Source organism: Asterias rubens, chromosome 18 (assembly GCF_902459465.1).
Source record: "Asterias rubens chromosome 18, eAstRub1.3, whole genome shotgun sequence".
NCBI lineage: Eukaryota > Metazoa > Echinodermata > Asteroidea > Forcipulatida > Asteriidae > Asterias > Asterias rubens.
In genome coordinates this window covers 9,940,231-9,964,933 of record NC_047079.1, presented here as the reverse complement: position 1 = coordinate 9,964,933, position 24,703 = coordinate 9,940,231, and the positions used below count along the sequence as shown (strand labels likewise).

General features: G+C 39.6%; 1 protein-coding gene across 2 annotated transcripts in view; it reads right to left on the bottom strand.

Annotated features, from left to right (window-relative positions):
* LOC117302614 (coiled-coil domain-containing protein 150-like) overlaps window positions 1-23,918 on the bottom strand; it is a 55,657-nt gene extending 31,739 nt beyond the window's left edge. Inside the window, exons 1-7 of one of the 2 annotated variants that reach the window (XM_033786594.1) lie at window positions 23,640-23,918; window positions 21,910-22,564; window positions 18,431-18,499; window positions 15,517-15,633; window positions 14,324-14,453; window positions 13,733-13,776; window positions 12,939-13,010 (exon numbers count right to left, since the gene is read on the bottom strand). In XM_033786594.1, coding sequence (XP_033642485.1) covers window positions 12,939-13,010; window positions 13,733-13,776; window positions 14,324-14,453; window positions 15,517-15,633; window positions 18,431-18,499; window positions 21,910-22,449 — 972 coding nt within the window. In that variant the 5' untranslated portion in view covers window positions 22,450-22,564; window positions 23,640-23,918. Of the gene's footprint in view, window positions 1-12,938; window positions 13,011-13,732; window positions 13,777-14,323; window positions 14,454-15,516; window positions 15,634-18,430; window positions 18,500-21,909; window positions 22,565-23,142; window positions 23,166-23,639 lie in introns of those variants that run through there. The other variant, XM_033786593.1, reaches the window with a different exon arrangement.
* Window positions 23,919-24,703: the final 785 nt, after the last annotated feature.

Sequence of the window (24,703 nt, the reverse complement as noted above, 5' to 3'; positions counted from 1 at the left end):
AAATGCTTTACTTTTTGAAAAACTTTAAAACAATTATCAATTCTCAACAACGAGAATTACGGATTATAGTAAACACATGTCATGACACGGCTAAACGTGCGGAAACAAAGGTGGGTTTTCCCATTATTTTTTCACGAGTCCGATGACCGATTGAGCCTAAATTTTCACAGGTTTGTTATTTTATAAGTTGTGATACACAAAGTGTGGGCCTTTGGACAATACTGTTTACCGCAAGTGTCCGATGGCTTTAAGAGATTGTGGTATCGGGTGACTTGTTTTTTTTAGGAAGTCAAACTACAAAAAAGTAGCTACACTGTACAGCCTAATACTATTATCAAGGTAGAAAGTATTCTGTGATGCCTCTTTAAAAATCGCTTTGTGAGGTCTCAAAATCAAATTCGTTGAAAATTACTTCTTTCTCGAAAACTACGTCACTTCAGAGGGAGACGTTTCTCACAATGTTTTATACTATCAACAGCTCTCCATTGCTTGTTACCGAGTAAGTTTTTATGCTAACAATTATTCTGAGTAATTACCAATAGTGTCCAGTGCCTTTACACACAAACTAACATTTTCTCTAATCCACCAGCCGTTTCAGTGAACTCTTTTTAACCTACTTTACTCAAGGTCTTTTCCCCAATTGAATTATATCTCATTTTACTTCTGTAAGGCACTAGTCATCATATACGCGTAAACACATACTGTTATTGTTACTTGTTGTATACGTTATTTTGTTAATTTGTCTTTTGTAAAGCCCCTTGTGTTGTTTTTGTCCTTGACAAGCCCCACTGTTTGGAACGTGCCTCCACATTTGTTATTCGGTATGTTTCATTTTTCTTCTCTTTAAAAGATGTTATGTTGAAATAAACATTTCTTTCAATTTGAATTAAACTGTAGCCTGCAGAGATCATGGTCGTTTTCACACAGCCTTTCCATTTTTGACCCATTTGCCTTTTTTTTAACGCCACTTAATTTTGTTTCTATTCGAGGTACCCCACTTCTGTCTAAGATATGTCATTCCACTAGGCTGGCAATCAGTACACGCTGTCAACCACGTTAAACACTTACAGACACAACATCAGTTTAAAAAAGCCTTAAGCAAAGATGTCCACATCGTGCGAAGCAAGCCCCTGAATAGATTGCAAACTCATTCATTATCGGACAAGATGTGAATGAAACCACTTGAGCACCTCTTACTTAAAGGGCCATGTTCCTAGAAGTGGTAGGATGAGACTGCCGGCTGCTCGCAGTAACCGTCATCTTCGCTCTTTTGTCCCCATGGGTATTACGTTTTTTAACGCTTTGTATAAAAGATAAATGCTGGATCACAATTTTTGCATATTTTTAACATAAATTATTCTCTATATTTTTATATTGTTGTATAGACATATGGCCTGTCGGCGTATATATGTTTTATATTCTTAAATCCTTCTGCGTGTATCTTATGCTATTTTTGTATCTGCCTGTTGTTTCATTTTCACATTTGGTGTGTTTTTAAAAACTTGTGTGAGCAATGCAATTTCTTCTTTTGAAGATCAATTAAGTTTTCTTATGTCTTATGTCTTATGTTACCTTGGATCGGGCAAGTTGGTCTAAGAAAAGCGTTTGTAACCGTCAGTTATAACATGCATTGGATAGAAAAAAAGTTAGTTGTAAAAATAGAATATAATGATCCACACAATTATGCTTCGAATTTGCTTGGTTTTCCTTTACTTTGCGAACTTACTTTGCGGCCATTTTATGGAACCTCAAATTTGACTCCACAATAATTATAGTGCCGTGTTAGTTCACGATGTATAAGGAAAACTATGCAACTTCAAGGCATAATGTTAGATCATTATTTTGTACTTTTAAAACATCTTTCTAACCAATGCCTTTTAAAACAAACGGTTTCAAATGCAGTCATAAACCAACTCGTCCGATCCAAGGAACTGTGTCCCTTTAACCGTGATAAAGGCACTCAGCACGTCTTTGAAAACCTAATTTCTTTCTTAATCTCTTCGAGCAACACGCAAGCAGCGGGACCCAATTTTCAAGATGGGTATAACGGATCATCCTTTGTGTTGGCAAGTCCGAGAGCACCTGTTTGTCAGTTTGTTAAGTTGATTAATGGCCGGCAAACTTGTGCAGAGCACAAAGGGTTCCCATCAGACAGCAACAATCTGAACAGGTATTTCTCGTCAGCCAACATGCCGTTAAAGGTAGGGTACTCAACAAATTAAGTATTATAAAACTTTGTTGAGAAACACTGCAGTTGTTGGGGAAAAAAAGCATACTCTTTTTTTAAATACATTTTTTTTCTTCTTGAAATTGTGTGAACATACCAGGCCTGAAACTTCACGGAGGAAATGAAGACGATTGCCTCCATGCCCCCTGGTCATTGCCTTGGTGCCCTTGAAACGCTCCAGTAACAAATTTACAATTCCCACATAGGCTGCGCTTTACCAAGGAGAAATAACTTGCTGCATATGGGTATAACAGATCATCCTTTGTGTTGGCAAGTCCGAGAGCACATGTTTGTCAGTTTGTTAAGTTGATTAACGGCCGGCCGACTTGTGCATAGCCAAGTGAGAATACCCGTCTTTACCAAAGGTGTCCAGTGCCTTTAAGACGGAGAAGGGTGTTGTTAAAAATGTCGACTCCGCTTACTAAAAGACACACTGTAGATGAGCGGATATGGGGGCGGGTTCACCCACACAGACTCTGCCATGATAAACCACAAGCCTCAATTCATATCTCTTTAAAACTCAGATCAGTCTGAGAATCATTCGTAACCCTACAGCCCGTTGTGTAGCGCTGACCTTTAATTGAAAATCTAATCAATTCTCACTTATAACGCATACCTATCTTTATGTAGGGGAAAAGGTCAACAAGTTGTATTTTAAGAACTGTTGTGTTTTTGCGAAGGGATCTAACGATAAGCCAGTCATTGAACTACAATATTTTGATTAATTCTGCTAAAAACAGCTGAGGTCAACGGCAGACCTTAGGCAGTCATGGGGAGCACTATAAAAGCAATCAGATAGGAAATAAAAACCCAATTCAAGGCGGGATTCGAACCGTAGCCCACAGAGGTGACAAAAACCACTGAGCCAACCTGATCCTGATAATCTAGAAAACTACAACAAATGGTGTATTGTGGTTAAGCGGTATTTGACACCTGATGCACGTTACTAGCGTGTCATGGTTGAGTGGTTAAGAGCATCAAATTCAAGTTCTGGTGGTTAAGCCAATAGAGTGTGGGTTCAAATCCCAGTCGTATCATTGAGCAAGATACTTTACCAGAATTGCTTCTCTTCACCAAGGGGTGTAAATGGGTACCGCAGCGAGGGTAGAGGTTGATATTGTGTATGAAAAGACCTCTGGGGCGCTATGGTTGCCCAGGTTGAACTCCCCCGGGAGCTGAGAGAGGTTTAAGAAATTTTATTGGCCCATTGATCAGCCGTCGAATTCACCAAACTCATCCTAACTTGGGATTAATCTTAGGACTTGGGACGAGTTAAGTTCCCTAGCTGAAGACGTGGGACGCATTGAACCCATTCTTAAGTTAGGATGGGTTACTCGTCCTAACTCGAGATAGGATTATCCTAGCGTTTCCTGAAATCGGTCGCAGGGCATTGAGATGGTTATTGTCTTATTATTATTATTATTTGGTTGACTATGCCATTAGGGTGTGGTTTCGCATCACAGCCATGGTGTCCTTGAGCAAGACACTTCACTATTAATTGCTGCTCTTCACCCTTGAATAAATGGGTACCTGTGAGGGCAGAGGTGTGGTTCATGCGATTGATTTAGCCCGGTTCACAAAGCAGCTCAGGCTTTTTTAGGCCCCAGGGAGCTGAGATGGTTTAAGGAATGAAATAAATGGCCCGGTCACAGAGTAATAATGTTCATTCATGCGTCATCAGTGTCAAAATTTTGTTACTTGCTAGCGACTGAACTTACAGACTGCATTTCTTCTTTTTAAGGGTCGCCTCGAGTAGGCCTTTATCCTCCAGGTCTTTCTGTTGACCAGGTCAAGATTTATATTGACTGGCTGTCTTCAGGCATAAGCACTTCAAATGGCCGTAGCCCTTTGGCAAGGTCCAATATAACAGCCAGCCAGGTCCTATCAAAAGTGTACTTGTGGTATCGATAGGAAATCCAAATCCCAAGTTATACAAATAGCGATGCAAGTTTGTCAACGGGGCAATGCGTCTAGTGCAACGTGAGCAGGCACAGCGAACTTGACACAGCAGTGTAAACCAGGTCAATTTATAGGTCGATCCAATATCTAGGTTTACCGGACTTTTACACAGTCGCCCCGCTATCTACACCTCAAACTTTTTCACAACTTGTTGTTATATTTCCCACAGACAAACAAGTCGTTATTACATATTCTCGCGGACAAACATCGACACCTGGAAACAACTCCCCTCTCCCTCTCTGCTTTCAGTTAGTTTTCTTTGAGGCTATACACGTGAAGTGCCACTCAATAAACAAAAATCTCTCCGCAAAAATTTGATGAAACTGAAGAACTCCCAATTCAATTGTCAGCTAGCGATCCGTGTAAAATCGCCATCATGTGAATAAGAAAAAGAAGAAGAAAAGAACCTCGGAGGAGTTTGGAGTTTGTGTTTCAGTGGGCGTCAGAGCTGAAGTATCGGCTTCCAATCTGATTGCAAGATATTGCCGGACTCCCCGGGTGCAAAAAACTCTGGAACAGGAGTAACACCGCTCCCAAATCTGGTTTATTCAAAGAGCCATATATTATTGCTGTAATCATCTGAAAGAGCTAACAATTAATGGTGCAGGGGAAATCCCCCGGGGATGGGATAGCCAGCTTGCCTATGCTGTGTACGTGCTTCCTCCTGCTTGCAGCTTCTTGTTCACAGTAAATTTGAGCAACACATGTACAGGTGTGAATCTAAAGGTGCGACCGAATACAGATACATATCCGGCGGGACATCAAATCGCATTTTAAAGGCAGGACACCTTTGTAAGCCTAATTGTCACAGACCAGTATTCTCACTTGGTGTATCCCAACATAAAACAACAAATCAGTGAAAATCTTGACTTAATTGGTTATCGAAATTGCAAGAGAAGAATGAAAGAAAAAAAAAAAAACACGCTATATGCCAATTAAAGGCTTCAGAAATGAAGTCTTCAAAATTATTTGAGTGAGAAATTACCTCTTCCTTGATAATTACGTTTCTTCAGAAACTTCATTATTAAAAACATAATGTTGAGATGCACCAAGTGAGAAGACTGGCCAATAGTGTCCAGTGTCTTAGTCTCAAGCACCAGCCACAACAATTCAAACTTGAGTAAGTTGGGCTGGTAACCTGTTTCTGTTTTAAAACAATACCATTCTGTGCTAAGCAAATTTTTTTGTGCTTACAGGCTTTATGAAATTGAGGCCCGTTTTATTTGGTCACTTTAGTTTGCTTCACTCATACACCCAGTTTGTGTGACTTTATTTTTACAAACAATTATAAAACAGTTTATTGCTCTGAGTGGTTCGAAACGACACAAAAAATGCCCTTCATAAATCACCCAGATTTCTTCTACATGTAAGCACGCTATTTTTAAACTTTCTGTAAATAACTAAGATGATGTTATATTTATGGCCGAGTTAAAGTAAAAGCCTCGAGCATGGCGGTTTGTTTGATATCGCACCCCCACTTTGACATTCAGGTCTCAAATTTGAGGTAAAAATTCATAAGTCACAGGACTCAGTAGCTTCAAAATACTCTCTTTCGCAGATTTTATGGGTTTTTTTGTTTTTTTAACTATGTTTATTCGTTTATTATGGTGTTTTGTCGAGGAAAGTGACATTTTGTTGTCACAAAGCCATTTTCCAGGGGGTCGTGATTTGTGTCTAGTTCTGGTGGCACACTGAGTGGGAAAAAAAAAAAAAAAACAGATCAAGAAAAATATGGTTTCAAATTTGTACGCTGCATTTGAAATATTAATCCAAATCCATGCTTTGAATGTTCTTGACCTTCTGGAGAGATCAATTGCAATGACACAAACAGCTTTATAAATTTATGAAGTTTTCAGAATCTACTCCAACTCTAACACTTCCCACTGCCTCCTACTTGAGTTACTCACCAAACCATCGCCCCAAGACCAGTCATAAATTGTAGCGGTGGGGGGGGGGGGGGGAGGGGGTCGGGACATTTTCACTTGTTTGTAAAGGGCACATTCATTGAAAACTGTTAATAATAAAAATAACGGCTTCTTAAAAAAAGCGCTGAGTTGCATCACTGATCACTTGGCATTTTTTGTTTTCTTTAAAGCATCTCAGCTTCCTTGTCACATTATGTAAAAGTTCAAAGTCTGCTTAGCCAAGAAATGTGTGCCTCATGAACAATACCAGCGCCCGGTTTCATAAACCTGCTAAGCAGAAAATACTGCTCGTAGAATTACTTTACCAAGATTTGGGGGAGTCAGGTTTCTTAACGAGCCTTTCATCTCTGTGGACCCTGGTCATGCTGGTTTGAATTAATCCTACATCTGATCAGAGCCTTGAATATTCAGCCCGATTGCATTTTTGGCTCTCCCTAATTTGGGTTGTCCCTGACATCAAAAACTGAACATTATCTCCAATTTGTGTTGATGGAATCTTTTAAAATCAGTCAAACATTCAACCACTCAATCAATAAATAAACTCATCGGTTAACAAATAAACAAGCACATAAAGAAACCAATCAATCAATCATTCAATTAATCAATCGATCCACATTATTTTCTCTTGAAGTTCAGTCAATATCTAAACAAATGAATTCAAATCAAACAATCAAGCAAAAAATGAATGCATTTATGATTTCGCCAGCAAATTTTCATAGCGAAACATTTAGACTGCACTTTTTTCTGAATGCTTTTTTAGTAGCAAATGATTTTTAAGTAGAAACTGACAAAGTTTGTGTAGGGAAATTGTACATTGCTGAACCATCAATCAAACAATCAATCATCAATAATACTTATAACTACATGTAGATTTGATGAAGTCCGTTTTACAGTAACTAGCCTATCAATGTGCTTCTATAGTTCCCTGGTCCTTAGCCTGACAACATTCTGTAATGTTTGCTCGGCCTGGAGCTCTTAAGGCCTGCAACGGTAGAAGTTGTTATTCAATATCAACCTCTACCATAGCAGGTACCTATTCAGAGCCAAAGTGTGCCTTTCATTTTTAGAGTAGGCTATATGTAGGCGTATAATACAATAAGCCTTTTTGAGGTATGGCGGACATGATACAGGCGCCGCGACTGATGGCACGCTCATCATGTTGGTGGTCAATAGGTTTACGTGTAATCGCCGCGTCGCCTAAAATGCGCACTTCACTGAATGACATACGTTCCATTTCTATGGTCAATACGCACAAATTTACCACAACTTTACAGTGTTGTAGCATTGTGTCCGCCATACCTCAAAAAGGCTTTATGAAACCATAAAGGCTTTATGTGAAAATTTCATTTCAAAAGGGGGTTGGGTTTTTGCCTAAAATCCAGAGTGGTCCATTTAAAGGAACGTTACAGAATTGGTAAGAAACAAACATCGTGAAGACCAAAGATTTACATAAAACTTACACGGTCTAATGATGATTATAAAATAAAACATCCCTTGAAATATTTCTGTCTGAAATTTCATATTTGATGAGAAATAAATACACTAATTTCGTGTTTGGAGTTTATCGCTCAGTGAGCGTTTTATTCATTTTTGTTTTTGGCATCGATGCAATGCAAAATTTGTTATGTGTTTCCACTATTTTCAGAAGGCCGATCGATCTCGAACTTCTACAGGTTTGTCAGTTTATGTATATGGTGGACTACATAAAGTGCTTAACACTGCCAGCAACTTATTTGCTAGCAAAACCAATTCTGTAATGTTCCTTTAAGAAACAATCACTAATAGGAAATACACAATCTGAGAAACATCACTGGCAGTATCGTTTCTCATATTCAAATTTGGGTCATAAAAGAAACTGCATCTTTTTTTAATAACCATGTTACTTCCAAGTGCATTGTTTCTCAATAATGCTTTATACTCTCCAAAGCTTAGTAGTATTTTCTAACCAGGCAAGTTTTTATTGCCATTATAATTTCAAGAGTGATTCCCAAAAGTGTACCTTCCCTTTAAAGACACTGGACACTATTGGTAATTGCCAAGGACCAGTCTTCTCACTTTGAAAGCAAAGGCACGTTGAAAATTACTTCTTTCTTGAAGACTATGTCACTTCATAATGCATGACGTCATAATTCTAACCTAAAATGAAGCTATGGGCGCACATCTCCCGTCACTTGCAGTGGCTGCACCCAGCGCCTCGTTTTGGATTAGCATTGTGACGTACCTCATGCATATAAATATTAAAAGAGGCATATAAGGAGCCGTTTCTCACAATGTTTCCCCATCAACCTCTCCCCATTACTCGTCACCAAGTAAGGTTTTATGCTGATAATTGTTTTGAGTTTGGCCAATAGTATCCACTTCCTTTAATATCATGAAGAAGAAAAAATTACAGAAAAGTATTTTAAAGGAGAGGGGTTCTTCACAAAAGAACAGGTGGAATCCCTCTGCCTTTACGTGACATTGAAAAAAGAAAAAAAAAACGTGGATTAGGGCAAGCATCTCCGATATCTCCGGTGTCAGGGATTCTGATTGCTAGCGTCTGAATGGGAAACTTCCTATAGCAGTCAATGCACACTTCCCCTTTTCTGATCCAGTTACATCAAAACATTTATGCCATTTCGGGAGCATTGATGTCTTGACTTTTTTTCAATCAAACAAAATATTTTTTCAAAGTGATACAAATATGTAAACAGCTCTTCATGAATACTACGTTTGTTTTTCACCCTTTGTGCGAGGCCATAATCACGGGTACGCTTTGGGTTACAAAGACACCAAATGAACCCCAGATCAATATTGGGTAACTCTTTGCAGATTAGGTGTTCAACAAACTCAAGAGCTTTTTACACATCATTGGCACAGCAATTGTTAAAGATGCTGTGTCAGATTTTTGGCCTCAAACATTAAAAATTAAAAAATTTGTTTTTTGAGTGAATGGTATTTCAAAGAGTATCACCCGCTCTAACGAAAAAAACTTTAACTTTTACTTTTAATGGTCAGGAAATATCACCAAAATTTAAAACGTTTCTTATAATACTTATAACACGTAGAATGGACACGAACAAAATGTGTTCCCTCGATTGCGAATGTGTACTGGGGTGTGATATATGTAGAATTTGATCTTCCCCTGAGCCAAAGTAAGCAATGAAAGACCCAACGAGAAAAGATGCATTTGCACCACGTAGATAAACTAGTCATATCAACAGCACAAACAAGTCAACCCCTGCATAGAGGTGAACGTCCTGCGACTACGATTCCCTTCATCTTCTCCGCCCCCACCCCCCCTCCCCCTTACCCCCTGGTGTATTACAAATCAATTGGCAACCACTAATTATGCGTTCGCCAAACCAGTCCAACCTTAAAGACGATATAAAAAAAAATGAATAAATAAAAACTGGCATAACTGACAGTCTATCTCTGTCTCCAATAGATATACAGTGGCCAGGGCCCCACGGTGAAAACGCTTACGGGCTACTTGTATTCTCACGACGTGGCTTTTAGACTAAATGGAGAATATAACAACCACTCTCCAGAATTAATGTATCCCTGGCAAAGGGGAGAATCTGAGCTCTCGATACTAATTTAACAATGGACAATGTGTATTCTTAGCACCCGACTTGCAGGTGGGGAATCAAATAAACTTTGAAAAGTAATGGTGCACTGTTTAAAGCCATTGGACACTTTCGGTAAACAGTATTGTCCAAAGCCCACACTTCGTGTATCACAACTTATATATAAAATAACAAACCTGTGAAAATTTAGGCTCAATCAGTCATCGAAGTCGGGAGAAAATAACGGGAAATCCACCCTTGTTTCCGCACGTTTCGAGAATTGATAATTGTTTTAATGTTTTCTCAAAAAGTAAAGCATTTCATGGAAAAATATTTCAAGAGAAGTCTTTCACTATTACCTTCTGTAAACCCTGTGAGTTATTTGTAGATCTGTGAACTTTTTTTTTCTCGTTCCGAAAGTTAGAAAAAACCCAATCCAAACAGGACCAGCCTAATGCTTCATCAAGTTAAGCCCGGCTTATTCAGTTCTTGTACACAGCTTGGCAAATCACTAAGCCAAGCCCAACTACCAGTTAACCCCCCTTCAAGGCAGTAAAACACATCCAGCAACATAATGTAGTCCATCAGCTTTCTCCTGAATACGGTCAGATCAAAGTAATCAAAAAAATTAAGAACTGAGTCGTTTTAGAACCAACACTCTTCAAAACTTCAAAAGAGATATTCACATGGTGTTGACCGCAGTGTCATGGCCGAGCAGTTAAGAGCACCAGATTTGAACACTGGTGTTTGATCAGCAGAGTGTGGGTTCGAATCCCGGTCGTGATACTTGCTACGTAAAATTGGGGAGGTAGTGCTTTCTGCTCTACCAGCCAGGCTTCGGACTGATGATACCCAAGCCTACATTCGTATGGACTGTGAAAGGGGTAACCCTGTTTCAGCCCTAGGAGTAGGTGGCAACGGCCTCTGGAAAAAATAAGTGAGCCCACACCTTGAAGTGGCCTTCAGGCCTTGTGTGTCAGGCGACTTGCATAAAAAAAAAAAAATTAAATATAAAAAAACCTCTCTTAAATACTTCCACCTACAAAGTTTCAAATCCTACTTAAAGGACCATCTGAGTCATGTTCCCTGTTTCGACATAGGCCAACTGATTCAGAAAGGGATAAAAATGCATCCAAATACTGTCTCAGCCCTCTCAGGTTCACGTTTAAATATACTCCCGGGCTGAGAGAAGCAATTATGGCTCAGTGCTTTGTTTCAGGACAAAAGTGCCATGACCGGTATTCAAACCCACACTGTAATTTCAACCAGCAGAACCGAGTCCGGGGTAGTAGACCGCTTTACCACGACAGATCATAGCTCCCCCCACTGTCAGGTTGCAATCAATGCGACTGAAATGCCTTTATTGCATTTCATCCTTGATGGACATTTTCCGTTAAAAGTACGACCCAAGGGATTGGTGTGTTTTCCTTTGTCCAAGCCAGACACCCCAAGGTCATGTCCCCTGACTCCATCTCAACGCGCTCTACTCCCTTGGTACTGGATGAAACGATGTGATAAGGGGGTCCATACTCAACGAAGCTGTTTGCTCAATGTTGGTTCAACGAGGCTTGGGAATGAATGATTTCAAAACGTTGTTCTGTCATGTTTGCTTAATTAACGTAAAGTCGTCGGTTAGCGTAAGAGGACGCCAACGTCAAACCATTATACTGAGTGGCTGACTTTGACTTTGGCGAAACATTACAGCGACTGTCAGCTTCTTCAAATGTACGTCAGCATTCTGAAGTTTTGAGACACTCAGTCAATTATTAAAAAACGAAATATCAATCCTCCAGAGGAATCATTCAAACTGAGAATTTAAAGGGAAATACACATGTGGCACTCAAATAAATTACCATGGTGCCCTGTGCTTTTGTGCCCTTTGCAAAACTCCATTACAAATACGAAAACAAACACCTCATTAAATGTGCCCCTTACTGGAAGAAAATAGCTGTGCCCCTTCAGGAACAAAATTCGGTGGGCTGTGGCGGGCAGGCCTACCCAGAACTAATCTCAGCCCAGCTTATCTGAGCAAAATACACTTTGCTACACCAGCAAAGATTTCCCCCAGATTGCACTTTCGCAATGATGGCCCGTTTCTGAACATGGATAATTTTGTTGAACCCCTCGCCCTTGGCGGACTTAATTGGATTTAGAGCCCACCACTAGAGTTGGCTTACATGTGCAGCTACAACACTGGAGAGCAATTGTTCCTCATGAAAAAGTAAAACAATGAATCTAACAATCCCTATTATAAAGCTAAGAGACACGCCATGAACTTAGCTCAAGGCTTGGCATGGTTTCCAGGCATGATATTGGACCCTCGGAACAAAAAGTAAGAAAATGGTATAACGAACTGACCTACAAACACACAATACAGGCTTTTAAAGACTGTTCAGGCTATTTTATCATAACTTTTTCAATTTTTTCCAAGGGCAAAACAAAAAATTCAGAAATAAGACCAAAGTAGGAAAAACAGGATTTAGAAGCCTTTAAGGCCATTTTATCATATTTAAAAAAAAAAAATTCCAAGGGCAAATAAAAAAATTCAGAAATACGACCAAAGTAGGAAGAATATCATGCGTGGGTTTCGTAGGAAAAAAAATCACGTAACGATGCTTTCCATAACCTCGTTTATAATTCAAAGCCTCTCAATCAACCATGATTCAATCACTGCTGTCTCGAATGAGCAACATCAACGCCATCTCATAACAGTGACAACAAGCAACCTTGCAGATCACACATGAACAATGAAAATTGTTTTCCAGCCTCGATCAAGTTGATATTAATAGATTTTTTCATCGCAGCCGCGCCTCCTTCACGACCCTATCACTCTGCGACTACGAGAGGTAGGGTGAGTGAGATGTTTTGATTACAAAGTCAAGGTGATAAGAACGGTGTTGTTTCTACCCGGGGTCGACAGAGTTAACACTGATAGGACACTCCCCTCGGTTTCTAAGTGAGGATTTTCTAGCGGCGTTGACATGTAATCCGAGCTGCACAATGGGAGCAAGCATACGCCAAGCGTGATGTTAACAATGGACTAGTCGTAGGGGCGATATGCTCAGCATGGAAATTCAGCTGCTCGCTCGAACATGAGGTGGTGAGGCTTCTCCTTCTCAATTTGAGTGGAATCTTTTCCAGTAATCGGATTTTACTAAGCAAGGGTTTTTCTTTTAGGCTGAAGCAAATGTTGTGCTTATAAAGCAGCTCTATGAAATGGGGCCCGGCTAAGACTTGCCAGACATGAATATTCATGAGATGCTAATTAGGATGACTTACCTCTGTGTCCTCTGTTAGTCTTTGATGGGCTACATTCTCGCGTTGTATCCCGTTGAGATTGGCTAGTAGCACCTGAAAGGTGTTAGCAGACACAAAGGTCAAATGCTGCGCGAATACTCATTAAGAAATTTGCATATTTATGTGCCCTTCAAGGAGTTAAAAGTGTGAATTACCCGAGGTTGTTGTTCAGGCCTGGCTTTCAAACGGCCCTGGACATTAAAAATTGTTTAAGTTTACTCATGGGATGGATATCCAGATCGAATATCAAATACAAAATTGTCTTTTCCACTTGTCCACTGTTATTGTTGTGACGGAAACATGAAGAAGCAAAAATTTCCTAGGCACGGGTATCATCCACTATGAGCCGGGTTGGTAGAGCAGAGTGCACTCGGTCACCTTTCTATTTCTTTACGAAGCAATTATAGCTAACTACCTTTCTCAAGGTTGAAAAAAGTACAAAAGGCTTCCAGTGCCCCTAAAGGCACTGGACATTGGTAATAGTGAAAGACCAGTCTTCTCACTTTGTGTGTCTCAACATATGCACACAAAAATAAACATGTGAAAATTTGAACTCAATTGGTCGTCGAAATTGCGGGATAATAATGGAAGAAAAAACACCCTCGTCACACGAAGTTGTGTGCTTTCATTGCTTGTTACCAAGTGAGTTTTTATGCTAACAATTATTTTGCGTAATTACCAATAGTGTCCACTGCCTTTAATCATGTTAATAAATGTTTATATCATGATCAAGGCACATCCACTAATTCAGAAATGGCCAATGGACAAAGTTATACCTTATTCTCTTCCAAAAGGTCAACCAACTCAATTTCTTTAGCACCTGGACAAAGTAGAACAAAAAAGGAATTTCAACTAGATTGATATAGGTACAGGAGATAACAATAAAATTTGCAAACAGTGAGATTCTCTACACGAATCAGAGACACACGGATGGGACGTAAAGCCGTTGTTGTGTATCTCACGTCAAAGAACCCAGTGAACTTATCAAAAAAGAGAAGGGGATCACCCCGACGTTCCTGGTTTGATTGGCAGCATATTGTGCCACAGCACCTTGTAAACCATTACATGGTGCTATGTATCAGATCTAATAATTCAAAACGTAGTCCCACATTACCTTGCAGGAAAAGCAACTATTATATATATATTTTGTTATTATGTCTACCATGTTGACAAAAAACCCTCCATGCCGAGTTGTCTTACCAAGATGTTAAATTTGCATCGGGGATGAGGAACAATATTTATTTTGGTTTTACCCATACACCGATGTGTGTTAATAGCACTGTATACTTTCCCTAATCATGTGAAAACAATTTCACAGCCGTATTTTATTACTCGTGCGGGATTCGAAACCACAACTCTTTTCTCACCTAGCTGCGCTCGTAGTGTCTTGACTGTGTGACTGAGTTGGGTTTGTTGCGTCATGTGATGAATCTTTTCCTCTTGGATGCGCGCCCCTTCCTGCCGCAGTTCCGAACAATCACTGGCTAGAATCTGAACCTGGAGAGATTAACATAAATCAATTTTGTTTTTATTAATACAAAATAACAACAATATTAAAGACATATTTCAAATCTACTTTAAAAACATACCTCTTTAAATAATTTCTTTTGTAAAGTTCTTTAGAAAGTCTGTATGGGGCACTATTACTATTGTTACACAATATGCTTATTTAGGGTTGAACAAATAAAACTTGACCAGAGTGGGACTTGAACAATTGACCTCTGAATTAAAGTACCGGTGCCCTACCAACTGAACTATCTAGCCCCAAGTTGAAATCTCACTATTTTGTCAGTATTTTTGTTCAGGCATGTCAGGGGTGCCAGTCAGAACCCATACAACCATTAGCTGTCGAGTAGCCAGGGATCACACCAAAGTTTACGATACACAACCTGGGAAGCGGCAGCCAGGGGAATCACCTTAATTGTTATTAATTCAATTGTTCAAGAAAGAGACTACTCAACACGATTTGATGATAGAGTGGGGGAATGTCATAAACCCATAGCAGACTACAGCGGATCAAACGGCTTGTAGCATAATGCCCACAGCGACCGCAAACGGCTGCAATATTTGACCTAGTTCTGATCAGCAAAAGTACAGGTCATGTTCTAAGTTGACATTTTGCCAACGTTAGCATAGATTAGAATCTACATTTTTACACTAACCAAAACCAATTTGTTTTGGATTATTTTTCTGTACAGTCTTTCAAGATAAAGTTTTGGAAAAAACAAAACAGTATAAGCCTCGTCTTGGCACATGGTGATTAAATACACAAGTTGATGGTACAGTTATAGTCTAAAAACATGGTCCAAATTTCACAGGGAAAGGTTACCAGCCAAACTACCTTGTTGCATGTACAATTTGTGACTGGTATCCTTCTCAGTTCTGCTTAGCAGCAATTGTTAAGCAATATTACAGGCTTTGGGCCTTTGTTCTTGACGAAAAAAGAAAAAGAAAAAAAAAAGTGGACAAATCCCACAGAATCTTTGTCTGTACACTGCTCCCATTTCATCTATACACGTTTAGCTCTTTTGACTAGAGCAAACACCACCAAATCCAATACCTCTTGTCTCTCACTTTGCACGACTCCTTCCATCTGTTGTACCCTCTCCAGTAGCGTCGCATGGGAGTCTTCAAGGCTTGAGCGGAGACTAGTCTCTCTGGTGATTTCCTCTCGTAACTACGGACCAATTAAGATTGTGAGACAATTATCCACCGGCAACGATCCTTGAAACCCAAACCACTTATATAAATGTAGGATGTATTTTTTATTATTTTTTATTATTATTGGTACTATTATTTATATTTCTGGTATTATGCCTCATTAGTGAGCTTAATCACTGTAGCTCGTATGCTTTAGAAAACCTGTAGACAAGGATGCTTTATGTGAACCAGAAACACTGGGGTTTACCATGCTTAACCTTCAACAATGTGTTCTTTGTACTTTAACATGTACATGTATGCTAGGAGTAGATGGCACCTTGCTCAAAGTGACAGATGATACGAGTCCCATCCCTCACCTTAAAGTGGCCATCTGGGCTTGTGATGTTAGGGGATATCTTACTTAAAGGCACTAAACACTATTGGTAATTACTCAAAATAACTGTAAGCAAAAAAACTTACTTGGTAACGAGCAATGGAGAGCTGTTGATAGTATAAAACATTGTGAGAATTGGCTCCCTCTGAAGTAACGTACATGTAGTTTTGAGAAAGAAGTTGTTTCTTATTAAAATATTTGACTTGAATTTGAGACCATAGCTGAGGTGTTGAATTCAAGTACCTGAAAGCACACATCTTGTGCGACAAGGGTGTTTTTTTTCCCATTATTCTCCCGCAACTTTGACGACCAATGGAGTTCAAATTTTCACAGGTTTGTAATTTTATGCATTACTGTTTGTTGAGATGCACCAAGTGAGAAGACTGGTCTTTGACAATTACCAAAGGTGTCAACTGCCTTTGATACAAATAATAATAGAAACATCAAAGTCTATCTGTGATTTTTCTCAAATGAAAGCGACCTTTCCCAATCTATAGAATTACCTTAGCGCTTCGGGTGCCAAATTCAAGGCCATTCCCTCAACAACCCAGTCTTATTGGAGATAAAAAAAGAGTCTTAATCCACAAAGCTGCTTAGCGGGTTTCTTAGCTGCTGCTAAAACATAGCAGGGTACCACTCACATACCAAGTGCACTACAACACAACTTGGCTGGTAAACCTGTTTCCTTGGAGCACTGATTATCAAGCTAAGCAAATTCTTGTGTTAAGCAGAACCATGAATTGCCACAGTCATCACTAATTAAAAAGGAGCCCAGTCGTGAGAGGCAACGCAGCTACTCCAATTATTTCCCAATTATTATCAAACCCACCGAAAGCGTTAGCGGCTGCAGAAGGCAGAATAATGAAATCCGTTCAAATTTTCCCGATTAAAAACTAAACCCTTTCTTGTGGTTTTGTTCATCAGCACTCAACGGATATTTTGACTTAACACATTCAGTTAATTTCGGCGACTCGACAGAACCTCGATAATAACTCTAGAAAGTCAATCTACGGGGGCTTAGAAATCTAACACAAGCTGGAGTAAGAACGTGATATGTTTGGAGATTAACTGATCAACGGACAACAGATGGTTTTAATTGGCTCAGACATGTTGGGACAATGCCTCGTTACTCAAGGTATAATTAGCTAAAGACACTGCCTATAACGGCTCTAGAATCCACACCCGGAAACTGTAGCCTCTGAAGGGTGTGTGCTGCAAGGGATCATTCTTAGAATTCGGCCAGTTGGCGTATGCTTTGTGAGGATTAGAAGACCTTGGCTTTTAAAAAATAACAACGCCATCTGTGTACGTGATAAAAAGGGAATCAAAAGATTGGGACAGGGTCATGAAAGCTCGTTTTAAAGCTCCAGGGTCGTGGTCGTTAATTTTCACTTGGTTTTTTTCTCGAGACATTTCACAGTGAGGTAATATTCATCATCAATGGGCCTACTCAATTAAAAAAAAAAAAAGACTGCCAGGTTTGTTTTTATAACCAACAATAATAGGCCTTGATGTACGTACATGTAAGGTCGATGAAGAAGCTCCTGAATTTATTTTTTGATATTGATAACAATTCCCAAAGACTACAATTATTCAAGTCTTCTTTAAGACTAAGTACTAGATTAGTATTCATAGTAGTCTTCGGGGGGAAAACACATTACTACTGGAAAGCTCCCTGATGTAAACATTTATAATCATTAAGAGCAATTTGTCCTTCAGCTATTTTTTACATATAACCTTAAATGGTCAATAGGTGGATATTAACATTTGAAGATCTTTCTTATAATCTTCTTTTGGGGGAGTCACAGAATTAAAATTTTACTGTATTGTTAGTTTCTTCTCATGTATGCACATAAGCTAGCGTATCAATCAAACCGTTATGCAAAGTCAAACCATGTCAAAGACAAGTGTTCTCACTTTGTGTATCCCATCATAACCATAAAATAACAAGCCTGTGAAAACTTGGGATCAATTGGTCATCAAAGTTGCGAGAAAATGATGAAAGAAAAAACACCCTTGTCACACAAAGTTGTGTGCTTTCAGAAAGGAATAAAAGACTTCTAGCTATCTTTTAGTGAAAAATAACCTCTTTATCAAAAACTAAGTTACTTCAGAGGAAGTCGTTCCCCACAATGTGTTATACATAGATGTATCAACAGCTCTCAAACTGAATGCTTGTTACCAAGTCAGTTTTTAAGTTAATATTTGTTTTGAGCATCGTAGAAGCCTTACTGTATCTATTCTCTCAATTTAACTTCAGATCAAATGACACAAACATCAAGATCAAACCAATTATTTTCTTCTACCAAAGTAGTCACGGCCGCCTTCACTGCGATGGTTGCCTCCAAGCTGCCTGTAAAAGTTGCCTCCTGTAGTCTTGTGACAAGGCCCTTTGAACCCACTCTTTGAAACAAACTATTCATAAATAAGTGGTACATACCTCCGTTATTCTCTTGTTTAGCTTCTGCTTGCTCGACAGCAGCTCTTCATACGCCATGGCCAACTCTGACTGAAGTAAAAAGATACAAAATACATGAACAGTGTACTTAATATCCGAAACTAGCAACGTTACCCTTTCGTATACTGTTATGGGAGAATCAGTGTTGATTAATTAATTTCCTATGATGCCAGGGGGTTGTTTGGATCTCTCTTGCTTATTACAAAAGTACAGGGTCCAATTTTATAAAGCCGTTTAAAGCAGAATTTACTGCTTGACAAGTTTCTTTGCTAAGCAAAAATTGAGTCAGGCACCAGCCACAACAATGCAAATTTGTATGTAACTTGGGCTGGTAACGATGTATCTGCTAAGCAATACTAATCTGTGCTAAGTGAGTTTTTGTGCAAGTACATGTAGGAATGGGCCAGGGCTGTACACTCTACTTTATCACACAATTACGGGCCCTACTTCATAATGCCTGTAAGCAAAAAGGTTTGCTAAGCAATATTTGAGTGTGTAATAATGTCATTTCATTTGACTACTACTAAACCTTGTTGTGATGGCTACAAAAATCAGAAGAATACATAACATAAGTTCATGGTTAAAATCTTGGCTACTAAAACTTCCTGGGGGAAAGTAATATGCAGTTTACTAGCTCTCAATGATGAATATAGAGTGATGTCGATAACAAGATCCACAAAGAGTTACTGAATATTTATCTGTAGTTCATTTGGTGTCTTTGTAACCCAAAAGTGTATGATTGTTGTGGTTGTGCACTCTGCATAGTGTAAATTAAGAGAGGATTTAGCCCTTCCGTAAAAATTAATTTACTTACAGAGCCATCAAATTGGGTCCAGAACAATAACGCAGGACGGGAAATGCCTCTAACTCTCGAGGCAAAATGAAATTTGAGACCCAGATAATAGCTATTTGATATTCAATTTAAAGAGAAGCCCTATTTTAAATTTGGACCATTCCTGCAAACACAGATTTAAATGCACCACAATAGGCCTATAGATATGCCATGCACGCACAGTAGAGCTTAATTAAATGGTTTCTTTTCTTCATATCTTTACTACATGTAAAACAAGATCTCCCAGCAGACTTTTTCAAAAGATAGGTAAGAAACAAACACTGAACTGACTGTTGTTCATGTCAGACCTGCCGTCAATTTCACAAAACTCTTCCTAACTTTTAAAACACTAATCTTAGGACTTAGGACGAGTCCCAACACTGCACTGTAGCATGCAGACCTTAAGATTAATCTTAAGTTAGGACGAGTTACTCAAGATAAGACGAGTCCTATCTCTTTGGGAAGTCAACCCCTGATACTTAACAGAGGCAACATGTACATGTCCCCTGGTTATTGCCTTGGTGCCCTTGAAATGCTCCGGTAGAAATTTACAATTTCCTCATTGGGTGTCCTTTACCAAGGAGAAAGTGCATTTGTGTCCTTGCCCTTTCAAAAACAAAGCTTACAGGCCTGACATGTATGTAAATTTCAGACCCGGAATTACATGCAGGCTGGCCTCCGTTGCCCCTGGTCTTAGCCTTGGTGCCCCTGGTCTTAGCCTTGGTGCCCCTTCAACAGTTTCCCAATGACTTGTAAAAGATTTTCCAATTAAACTGCCTTTGCAAAATGAAGTTTTTCTTTCCCTTTTAAAGATGAAACTCCAGACCGGAAATTTACAACTTTGCAAAAGATTTGCTGTGTTTTTACATGTAGTTTCAAAATAACATAACTTCGGTGCTTCGTCTTTTTTGTTAATAACTCACTACTAGTTTGACAGCAGACGTCATTTCACTTTGTCAAACCACTGAACATAAGATCAACACTGTCAGAAATTTCATTTCAAGCACAAAGATGGCTCCATCACACATTGCCCAAAACAGACAAAGTGACAATCATGTCTGTCAACTACTTAATCTGTTCCGACGAGACATCAAATCTAAAACCCTCCGTGAGTCCACGCTTTCTTAACGAGGATCTCTGTCATCGTTGGGCACTTAGAGGATTTACGTTTGTATGTACTCTGGTGATTTAAAAGGGGTTTTCATAAAAATGATAAGAAAGTACAATCGTCCCGGATTTCTGGAGATGTGAAGTTTCACCAGGACTTTTTGAGTGGGCAAAGACAATGACAAGTGTTTGTTTAATCTTCTATTATGGTAAAAACGTATCGTTTACAACAGATGAAAATATTTACATTATGAATGAGAATCTTACCAGCCAACGGGGAAGATGCTACACGACCGTGTCAGACAGGATCTCTACGTTTATTTTATATCAGATAAATCATTAACAAGCAAAGACTGCTTGCTGTTGACAATGGGGAGGGGGGGGGGGGGGCAGAAATATGACAAGTTTGGCAACAAAGAATTGTATACACTATACTTTAACTGATGTCATCGGCAGCAACTTGCGCCGCATCACCTTGTAAAACATTAAGGCCGAGTTATAGTCGGTCACGCGATGGTCGGGCGTCGGAAATCTTGACGCGCGATCATAAAAATACATAGTTTTTAGGCCTCAGTCTTGCACGCGAGATTTTCATCGCGCGACCATCGCGCGACCGACTATAAACCGGCCTTTACATGGTGCTATACAAGGATGCTAGTCTCATCATTCAAACGTTGTCCCACATCTTGTAGGCATACTATATGTTACAGCGCCAGGAGCGTCACTGAGTGACGGACTTGCGCACTATTTAACAAGCCACTATTTTTATTGTACATGTAGCAAGCAGGGGGAATAAAAATGATGTACATATAGCCTTGACATTTGGCAGTTGGGTTTTATCATTTATTCATTCGTTTTTTATTTAGTTTATTTAGCATTTCAAGGGCACCAAGGCAATGACCAGGGGGCATGGAGGCAATCGCCTTTGTTGCCTTCATGAAGTATCAGGTCTGAATTTTGCTCTGGTTAAGGGCTCCCAATGGAATGCATGATGCAACATGTAACTTACGACGATGATGACAGGCCTGTTAATTATTAAAGTACACAAAAACCAGACACATGTACTAAGCAAAAACTACATTTTAAAGGGCTCTGGTTAAGGGCTCCCAATGAAATGCATGATGCAACATGTAACTTACGATGATAATGATGACAAGCCTGTTAATTATTAAAGTACACAAAAACCAGACACATGTACTAAGCAAAAACTACATTTTAAAGGGCTACACTATAGCATCCAGTGTCTACACACATTGTAAGATTCTGACAAACGGTTCTTCCTGTAGACCCAAAGCTACAATACATGTCTTACAAAAGCCCAGCTCATACATGTACTACATACGATTGCGAATTCCATTTGAATTTTGACGTCACAGGGATGTTTTTGCAGTGAATGTTTCGCAGGAGTTGAGCACAAGTCAACTGACTTAATCATTGGTTTCGCATTCACATTCACAGGAACTTCCTTCCAGGAAGTATGAACTAGGCTTAACTGTACTCGTAAACCGTTTTAAATTTGTACCTTAGCATTAGTTGCAGCCTCCAGAGCAGAGCTGAGCCTCCTTGCCTCATCTTCAACCTCATTCCGAATCTCGAGAGCGTCCTTCCATTCCTTTCGTGTCCTGGCCAGCTCCTTATTAAACCTCCTTAGCTCATCTTCATGTGCTTCTCTCAGCTCGGCCAACCTCTGGTCTCCATCTTGAGTCACCAAGCGTTCTCGCGCAGACAAATCTCTCTCAGCCTGCAGAGCGCACAGATTCAGTTTCAGAGTTTGAATCTGGCTCTCGGTGCGACACAGCCTCGCAACGAGGGCCTCGTAGTGCTTTCGGAGAACGTCGACCTCAGCTGTCGCTGGGAGGAATGGCACAACTGGCTGCACTGAGTCGCTTTCGGGAGAACTGTTGGAGGTTTGGAAACCGAGATCAGCTAACTGACGGACGAGACTTACGGTTTCAGCCTCTGCAGTGTTGAGCTTTTTCTGCAAGAGGGTGAATGCTTGCGTCGTTGGTGATTTACCGACGGGAACTTGGGGTCTTGAGGGTGGAATTACTTTGTGCGCCATAACCGTTTGCAAATGTTTTACCTGCTGAATAAGATCTTTGGAGCTCGCATGTTGGACTGAATCCTTCAATCTCTCATTCAGAGTTGGTTTCGATTATATGGAACGTGAGTTTTACCTGCAATAAAATATTGTCAATAAACATAAAAAATAGTAGGCCTATAAAATACTGAGTGTTGGTACAAATAACTCAATTAAAATTTGAGTAAACAATGAGATAGGGGGGCCTATAGATAGACCAAAATTTTCAAAAAAAAAAGTGGTGTGGCAGGATACGGAGTACGGACAGTTTTCCCTCATTGCTAAACCATGCTATAAACACTGCACTTAGCATACACAGTCACTCATTCCATTCAAGTAAGAAAGAGACAGATAGTGAGATCATTGGGGTGTCTGTGTGTACTGCAGTATGTACGACAATTAGTTAGACATTGTTAGAACATCTTGAACGTCGATGGTGTACCTCCTCAACACAAAAATTCTCACCGACCGAGTCACGTCACGAGTGCTATCTACGATGGTTACACTCAACAAAATGTTAACTTTTTAACACTTTAGGATCGTTTTAGTTCTACAGATGAAATGTATTGGGTCGTCAGAGCTACATTCACATGTTCAGCACTCACTTCAAACCATAATTGAACATAAACAGCTATCGAAATCACGAAAGTTGCGAACTAACTCGCGACAACTCACCTTTTGACACTGTGACAGTCGCCATTTTGATTTCGAATAGTCCGCTTTGCGCATGCGTTCTTTATAGGGCTGTAGATGGTGGGCGTGGTTGTTTATTGTTAACTTCTTTTGACAGGTGGTTCGTAAACGGGTTGTTTACTCGAACATGGACGAGGAATTTCTTCTTCCATGCTCTAACCATCGTCATTGTTGGGTAAATCATAGTTAAATTAAGCGGCTTTTCTTAGTCTTATTGAAAGCAAACAAAATAAGTTGGCTCATTTTAAACGATGGCTGTTGACCCATTTCTAAAGAAGCTACCCCTCACCCCGTGTAAAAGTAAAGAGCATTATGACTTCCGATAAAATAGTTTGATTTGGTTTGTAACCTTCGGTAAATTTGAGTATTTCTCTTATTGAAAACACTGTTTTCGTCGGGAATATGGAAATATGGGTGACCATTCTTCCTTGCTCTATGGGGTGACCTTTGTACTTGTGTTATTTAGAAAGCAAACTTACCAAAACACGGCAAGGGCTGCAGCTGGCCGTAGGGCGTTGGCCGTCCCGGGAATGTTGTGTACAAACACAAAATGTTTGCAGCGCAATACCCCGATTCTCCCACAATGTGTTATGTTTCACTTAAAATGAAACTAAACTAACGGAAAACTGAACTGAAACTCATGTGGGGAAACTAAATTACAGTTTCAACTCATTTTAATGGTGAGGTTTCTTACCTCGGTAAGTCAATGTACATGTATATAGCGGCCTTGATAATAAATAACATGTGGTGCGACCAACGCCCTGGAGTGATCTGCGCCAGTTCAATGGGCACATGGTCTTTTATATGGGGTGGGGTGGGGGGGGCTAAACAATGAGATTGTAGTGGGTTTCCCAAGCTACATAAAGGGCTCCGCAACATTTGATTTGGGGGGTTTCTGTGCGGTTTGTTTTTAGTTTTGATTTTAATTTACAGGGAAGTTTTGTTCAAAGGAACATTACAGAATTGGTTTTGCTAGCAACTAAGTTGCTGGCAGTGTTATGCACTTTATGTAATCCACCGTATACATAAACTGACAAACCTGTAGAAGTTCGAGATCGATCGGCCTTCTGGATCATGTCACGAGAAAATAGTGGAACACACATTACAAATGTTGCATTGCATCGATGCCAAAAACAAAAATGAATAAAACTCTCACTGAACGATAAACTCCAAACACGAAATTAGATTATTTATTTCTCATCAAATATGAAATTTCAGACAAAAATATTTCAAGGGATGTTTTCTTTTATCATCATCATTAGACCGTGCAAGTTTTATGTAAATCTGTGGTCTTCACGATGTTTGCTTCTTACCAATTCTGTAACGTTCCTTCAATTAAAATTTTATTTTAACATTTTAGCTTGCCAATTTTGTTTTATCAAACGGTGTGTGCATTTTGAAGATTTTGTACTTCTCCATTCAGAAACGAAAATGTCCTTATACCCCGAAAAGCAAACTTTCCTGAGACTGGTCACGTATATCACCCACATATCCACTGTGACATGCATGTTTTGACGGAATCCCCAAGCCATTTCGTAGTTTT